The sequence below is a fragment of the Limulus polyphemus genome, unplaced genomic scaffold, assembly GCF_000517525.1.
Source record: "Limulus polyphemus unplaced genomic scaffold, Limulus_polyphemus-2.1.2 Scaffold375, whole genome shotgun sequence".
Lineage (NCBI taxonomy): Eukaryota > Metazoa > Arthropoda > Merostomata > Xiphosura > Limulidae > Limulus > Limulus polyphemus.
Genome location: NW_013665985.1, coordinates 163,722 through 172,148, shown reverse-complemented (window position 1 = coordinate 172,148; position 8,427 = coordinate 163,722). Strand labels below are relative to the sequence as shown.

Here is an 8,427-nt window from a genome sequence, read left to right as displayed (position 1 = left end):
AGTACATTTAGACACCTAATAATTTTAGAGGGATGTTAAAACTTGTATAACTTCTCGACATAGTTTAAATACATATAATGGAGTAAATTAAACTAGTAATGTAGTAGGCCTAGATATATACATGTCATATAATGGAGAAAATGTAAACTGGTAATATAATAGGTCGAGATATATACAGTTCATATAATAAAGGGCAGGTTTGAATTCATGTGGTCAGTTTTCTAACCATTTGCAATTCATGACAGCATGAAAACTAAACCATTTCCTCTTTAATGACGTCATTTATGACCAGATAAATGGAATCCCTGCATGGTCCAACAATAGCCAATAGTTTTGTATGCTGTCATATAATGAAATAAATTCAAACCGGTAATATATTAGACCTAGATATATACAGGTCTTTTATATGCTTATATAGTGTTGTACATGGAACATATCTGTTGTAATTATTGTTTCATTTTATAATAAATAAGTGGTGTCTAAATGTCCTACCTCGTCATTTTTTAGGTGTCTAGTTGTCTTAAATTCGGCAGCCCTTGAAGGAGGCTTAACTTAGTTCTAAATCCATAAGCTAACAATGCAGAATAATCATTATAATAAAATAATAATAATGAAATTAAATTACAGATAATACAATAAGATATATCAAGTATTCCAACCTACAATGTATGTTCCAACTGTGGTAATATTTAAATCGATGACCAAGTAAGAACTACTACATCATGGTAAAAGTTATACTTGACTCAGTCAAGGTTAATTATCAAAATATATGCTAAGTTAACAATGTGAAATAATATAACAAAAACTATAAAACTAAAATTAGTACTAAGTTTTAGTTTGTTTTAGCACAAAGGTACACGAGGGCTATCGATCTGTGCTAGCTATCTGACATTTAGCAGTGATAGACTAGAGGGAAGACATCTAGCCAATACCACTCACCGTCAATTCTTGGGCTACTCTTTAACAATGAATAGTGGGGTTGACCATCACATTATAATGCCCCTACGTCTGAGCATGTTCGGTGATGGAGATTCAAACCCGAGACTCTCATATTGCGAGTCAAGCACTTTAACCACCAGGCCACACATCATGGAGAATCATTTGTGTCAGATTACAGAAAAATAAAAAATTGTGCTGTGTACTTTGGTGCATTATAAAGGCGACAGTTAAATCTCACTATTCAGCTGTACAAGAGTAGTCCAAGAGATGGTGCTGTTGACTAGTTATCTTCCCTCTAGTCTATCAATTCAAAATTAAGGATAGCTAGCATGGATAACCCTTGACTAGTTTATTTTTTATATACTTAGGTAAAAGATCAATGTAATAAGTCAGTCAGCTTATTGGAAGGAGCAATACTAAAATTTGTACCTCGGGTGAGTTTTCTTAATTACATAGGTGTTACCTATATACATTTTGTATTTTCAGCTACCTTTTTGTTTGTTTATACAGGGTATTATTCTTACTTTTTGATATTGTTTTCCTACCCAACAGGAGTGATTATCACTGAGAAGTTCCTTATTCAAAACTTTCTCATTGTTTCTCTTATACTTTAAAAATTTGTTCTTCTATGGTATTCAAGGTTCAACAGAAATTTCAAGTATCTACAATACCAAGTAGTTTCAGAAAACGCTAAGAACAGAACAAAATGACATGGCTAACAGATGAAAAGAAGCAAAATGAAGTGTATAGGGTAGTGGAAAGACTTGTACATGTTAATAAGAGTTAGGTATTTACCTCCATTAGAAATGTATAATGGGAGTGATCATTAGGTAATCTGAGATACTGCAATAGGATATTGTTAAATTTAAGTCATGGTATTGTTTTAATTCTAATACTTCCTCCAGCTACAGCAGGTGGTTTCTAGATAATGAGTATAGAATCAAACCACTTTGGTAAAGACCTTAGCATTTGTGTATTATATTAAAAAAAATCTTATTTCATTTGTGAAATCAGTGTGATCTCACTTCAGAAGGATACAACACAAGCTTTACAAAGCAATAACTGTGGTATGTAACCTTTGTGTTGCGAAGATTCACTTTCATGAAAATTTAAAAGAATTTACCTGAATATATCTAAATAAATATAAATTTGTTAATAGTTAAGAAAGGGTGAAATCAGCAGTTCTTTCAACTGCAATGCTGTTACATGAATATATTCCTAATTTCAAGTATTGTTTGTTTTGGGTGGCATTTGGGTTTTTCTTTCAATATTCAAATTTTTCTGTGGCATCCCAAATTACATTTTTTGTAGTGATATTTTTCTTGTGAATATCATTAACATAAATGTAACAACACACATTGTAGTTATCCAACTTTTGAACTGGATATGATGGATAACTATCCAATGTTTAAATTAACTTTTAGGATATGTCAAACATTTCGATACAAACCTTTTATTTCTTTTACCAGAATGCTTTTAGCCAGAGCCTCTGACTTTCTGTGAATGCATGTTAAAGTGATATACAGAGCATAAAAAAATTATAGACATACTTTATGTCTACTATACTATACTACAAATAAAATTAACTGTCACAATCTGAGTTTCTTATTTTAGCTAAAAGATAAATAATAGTTCAGTACATGGTAAAAACTATTATATTCATTATTTAAAAACTTGCTGCTCATCTATGCTACAAAAATATACAACAATAGTTGAACACATTCATGTAATAATGCCTTGGTAAATATAATTTTGCCATAACCTTCTCAGTACTAAAAAAAAGTATTGTCAATACACATTACAGGCAGATTTTGTATGTTAATTAAAAGTATATATATAATGGCAGTTTTTACTTACTTACATGATTTTGGTAGTTTGAATACACACATAATTTCTTGTTGTATGAATAACAAGATATCCAGTACAAGCCACTCCTGAAATTAAAGCTTCTATAACATGTTAAAATCTAGTTCATATTTATAAGCAAACCTAGTCAAAGTTATATCATTCAGTCTTCTATTTATAAATCATTTCTAGATATAAAACATTCTGAGTACACACTATCTTTACAGACTTCTGTTTTAATCTGCAGGATAAGCAAATTCGTCAATAATCTATTTTTAACACCAGTACTATAAAAACTAACAAAAGTATTAATTAGTTTGTAAAAAAATACAAGCTTAAGAGATGATAATTAGCAAATCAAGCTAATTGTAGGCAATTTTTTTTTTTTACCAGGAAACTTTTTTAATACCATCTTAAAAAAATAAAATAAAACCAACCACAGTTGAAAAAGTAGTAGTTTACAGACTGTAATAATCTCTATATAGGGGATACTGGTAGGAATTTAAGTTCTAGAATAGCCGAACATGGGCATACTTCATCACGTTAACCAATATCTTAAGGATATAGAACACTGTAGTAAGAATTAAACTGTTGAAAACATAATACTAATAAATGTAAAATAATAAAAGCTATTTTAATAAAGGAATACAAACCTATAATAAATAAAACATGAGTAAGTTTATACTTATGCTAAGCTCAAGGTTACATTTGTGACATCATCAGTGGGTGAATTTAATTGTCATGTCTAGTTGTGCTAAGTACCTGATGATGCCATGTTAACAGTGGGAAAACATGTTTTTATTTTATATATTTTTGCCCCATTTTAGCTGTTTTCTGAATTTTTAAAATAATTTAAAGTAGTCTGCTTTTTATCTCAAAATAAAGGAACATTACCTGAATAGATAATTTTACAAAACTAGTTAAGACCTATTTTAGAGATTAAATTTTTAATGACTATTAAAGGTTTCCTTTGTTTTTTACATTTCACAGAAACAGAACTAGTGGCATTAGCAACAGATGTATTCTGAGTAATAGAAGTGTTCAGTATCTATGTATGTATCTAATAGGTATTATTTATATGTAATGTGCTAAATACTCTTAACTGTTCTTCATCCCACCAAAGCATATAAATTTATATAAGATGATTCAGATGCAATAAAAGAACATTTCTGAATGTGAATATGCACATTACAGGGTAGAAACCTATTATAGTCAGTTGTCTAGATTACAGAGAAAAACTAATGAAATGTACAAAAGATATATTTAGAGGTATTCACAGAGTTGTGTGTAAAGAAAAGAAAAGAAAAATAAGTTCTATTTCAACATATAATGTAAGATATAAAAAATGTGTAACTGGATAATAGGTACATTAATTTCATCAGCAATGAGACAAAGTGAGATTGAAAATACCTCTGCAGAAAGCTGTACATATTTTTAGTTTGATGGTTTGAATATCATTTAGATGTTTAGCTTTATTTCAAATTGTCAGAGGGATAAGACTCATTCATCTTTTATTTGAAATACAAGTTAGGCAAAATTATCAAAATATATTTATATTATATTAAATATTAACATGTAAATGACAAATGATTCTGAAAGACAAACTACAATTCTGTCTTTAGCCTAAAGCCATCTTCTATCATTAGGAGGTTCTTTGTAATTTCTAAAAACTGGTTCACAACTAAACCTATATCAACTTGATGGTCTTCATTCATGGCTGTATCAACCAGAAATGACTGAACAATATTCTGTAAACAATTTCTCCACTGAAGTATAAGTTCAGCTTCTCTTCTGGAACAACTGAATCGAAGACGCTTCTGGCCGTCAATCACCAATATGACATTATTCTGTGTCTCACTTTCACTAATGTCTGATGGTGATGGCTAGTAGGTTTAAAAAAACATTAGTTTTCATATTTATCTTTTTTGTGATAATTGTATATCTACAAACACAGCCTACAACATACTTAGTATTTTATAGATCTGTTATTACTAATAAATATTCTCACAATTCAAAATATTAATTACAAGTACAGTTTATTTTTCAGGTCAGAATATAAATACTGTTAAATAATATTAAGTCATTATGTAAAACAAGTTTAACTTTCCTAAAACACACACACACTTTAATAACTTGATCTTCATACATGTGAATTTTTTCACATAATTTCTTTCATTTTTTTCAAATAGTTTATAGTATGGATAAAAAATAAATAAACACAGTACTGTGACATATCAACTTCTATTTATCCATAATCAGTTACCAGTTACACTACTCAGTTACTTACAAGTTGTATTCCAACTTCTTCACCTCCAAACAGAAGCAGTGCCATATTAGGTATGCAAGATAAGTCTCTGACAAGAACCATTCCTCTTTCTTGTGATCTCATGCTATTGAAATAAACAAGCCAAGGACTTGGTAACCCAGCTATTTCTTGGGATACCACAGATTCTTTCTGGATACACGCAGGCTTACCATTTCTGAGTAACAGAAAAATATGTTGTCATTCTTTCAGGAAACAACTTTGTTTAATGACATCAAAAACTGTAAGGATGGTTAATAGAAAATTACATCAAAGTACTTTCAAACTCAAGGATCAATTATGTTTAACTACATACTGTAATATGATCTAGAAATGTTCAAATGAAGTACTAATAGGAAAAAGATACCAGGCATAAAGAAATGATAGCACAATATAGATACATAGCTAATATTAGGGGCTAGGTACATGTTTAAAACAATTATTAGAAGGACTACGTACATGTTTCAAACAATTTTTAGAAGGACTATGTACATGTTTCAAACGATCACTAAAAGGACTATGTACATGTTTCAAACAATCACTAAAAGGACTAAGTACATGCTTTAAGATGTTTCAAGTAGGGTCTAGGTATATGTTTTACCAACTAGCATGATTAATGTTCATGCTTTACAGTGATAATAGTAGGACCAAATTTTATGATTTACAAAACTACTAGCAGGGTCAGGTTAATACTTTACAGACCTACTATTAGGTTAGGTCAGGGATAGAAATAATGAAATAAACTTACATTTAATCGAGGGAAAGCTATCAGGAAAATTACATTCCCTCATGCAAAGTTGTATTTCCTCATTCATTTTTTTAAAATTTATCCATGCAATATGTTCACTTTCACAGGTCGTAACTAAAGGAATACAGATGGACCATGCATTCCCGATTGGGAAAGTCAACTAAAAAGATTCCTCAGGAATGTAACATTTCAATTCCTGTAGGCTCATTCTTTAAGAGTTCTACTAGTATAGTCTACATATATATTTTACAATGCTAATAGCAGGGTTATATTCTTGCTTGACAATGCTACTAGCAGGGTTATATTCTTGCTAGACAATGCTACTAAAAAACGTCTAGGAATATGCTTTAGAGGGCTAATAACAGGGTTAGGTAATGTTTTACAATGCCACTTGTAGGGTTTTGGTATATCCTGTATAGAGTTGGGGTAGAGAAAATAACAGACAAAATATAGTTTAATGAAAAAAACATTTGAAATTTATTTAGGAGATTTTAGAGATTACACAAATGAAATTTGTGGATTTTCAGATGAAGGAAACTATTTTTAATCTTAACAAGAATATCACTTTGCAGTCGGAGCAGTGAACACTTTGACTATGTATTCATGTAGAATTTTTAGAGAAAATACTTCATTAAAAAATTTCTGATTTTTTGTCTAGAAAAGACTCTTAATGCTTACTGAAAGCTTGCAAAATTTTGTGAAGGTATACAAAACATATTAGAAATTATAGCATGGAAACTATAAAGATCAATTTTGGGTCACAAAATTGGCCAAATCGACCAAGCCCATAGAGAGAGAGTATTAATTAGATTTTAAATGTTACTCTGTAAAAAGTCATGACATGCACACTTTGACCCTGCAGTGCATAAAAAGTTAAATGGTAATAAAATTTTCCATATATTCAAGTATTTTTTCTGTTTCCAAGCAAAAAGAAGTTAATAACAGTGAAGTGTTAGTCACTTCAGTTACTATTAGTAAATAAACTTTTGATTCTAGAATCACATGTTTGACATCAAAAATAAAATTTAGTTATTCATATTACTCTACATTTGCAAAACAACGACAAAATTATTAGATAAGAAAATAATCACTCACAGAGTCATGGGAGTAACTGCATCCCACTTGATCCTTCCTCGCTGAAGATCTCCCTTCTGTAAATGCAGAACATTAGGATAGAGAGCTGCAACCATAGCACCCATAACCATGGCAACATTATTACAGTACTGATTGTGATCCTGATTTAAGTCTTCACAAGACTCCACACTATCCACAAGGCAAGCATCGTACAGGTGCTCTGAAAAGACCCGCTTCAAACCTGTAACAGTAGTCAAATAACACATGACAGTATTAGTACACATTTTGATGAAAATAACTCCATATTTCAAAATGTAATAACATCATATTTTTCAATCAGTCAAACAGTATGGACAATTTAAACAAACATGTAATAATTGTCCAGAGAAAATGTGATTCCCTTAACCCAATGACCACCACAGCTACTAACTTTCTGAGTAGCCAATGCAAGTCTTGCTATATTTTATTCCAACATTAAAACTAGAGGATGAAACTGCTTGAAACTTCATAAGAACTTTCATAAATGCATGTAGTCTAAGAAACATAAAGCCTGTTACTTTTGATAAATTTAGTTAGTTTGCATTATGATCTTTAATATCTTGGAAATTTACATTAGGAAATGGTATTTATAAGATATGATTACAATATTTATATTTGTTCCAGATTTGAACTTATTACTTTTTATGTTTTAGTACAGTATTTTGAAATCCCCAAAAAATTGTATTGTCCATCAAATGCAAATTTTATCTATTTTTAATTTCTTTAATAATCATGTACTCTCCTTATGGTTTCAAATAATATACAAGACCCAAAAATAATATTTGTAAATAAACCTAAATAATAAATGAGTATTTTTACTTTTAACTAGGATTTCATGTTTATATATGTACATAAAAAACATTTTAATTTTGTTTTATAAATGTATATTTATTTCAAGTTTATGTTTCATGGCAGACATGCTTTTGTTTACTGTGTCGAATAAATCATGAGGTTAGCAGTGTGAACTTTGTACATTAACTGTAAACTATCATGCCTGTTGGTGATCACTCTCGTTCAGTCCAGCGCAGGCGCATTTCAACATTACTGTAGATATGATAGTAAGAAAGCTTTTCTGTACTTGAATATCATTTCTTTGAACTTTCAAACAAGTTTAATTCAATATATGTCCATGTATGTTGTTTCACTATACGGACAAAACTAATTGCCACTACTAGCAAATGTATGTAACAGTTTACAGTACAGGTGGTTAGAATAACACCGCCTGACCATAGTTACTTGATACATCCTGTTAGAAGAGATTACCAAACGATACAGAGACCATAAATTACAAAGAAAATTACTTTACAGCACTTAAAAGATTAGTCCTGGTCACATTCCTCTCATTATAGGCAAGATTTATGTTGGAATTCGAAACTTAAGCTATTCTACTGTATGAACTAGATATAAAATTATGCTAAATTATCAAACTTAAAACTACAAATTTAAATGCAAAAGAGTATAAAAAAATCACAAACTCTTT

General features: G+C 30.0%; 1 protein-coding gene across 1 annotated transcript in view; it reads right to left on the bottom strand.

Moving 5' to 3' along the window:
- Positions 1–2,395: 2,395 nt before the first annotated feature.
- LOC106457801 (putative ATP-dependent RNA helicase DHX30) overlaps positions 2,396–8,427 on the bottom strand; it is a 23,151-nt gene continuing 17,119 nt past the window's right edge. The window contains exons 9-11 of the mRNA XM_022383844.1: positions 6,930–7,149; positions 5,072–5,264; positions 2,396–4,667 (exon numbers count right to left, since the gene is read on the bottom strand). Coding sequence (XP_022239552.1) covers positions 4,389–4,667; positions 5,072–5,264; positions 6,930–7,149 — 692 coding nt within the window. The 3' untranslated portion in view covers positions 2,396–4,388. The remainder of the gene's footprint in view (positions 4,668–5,071; positions 5,265–6,929; positions 7,150–8,427) is intronic.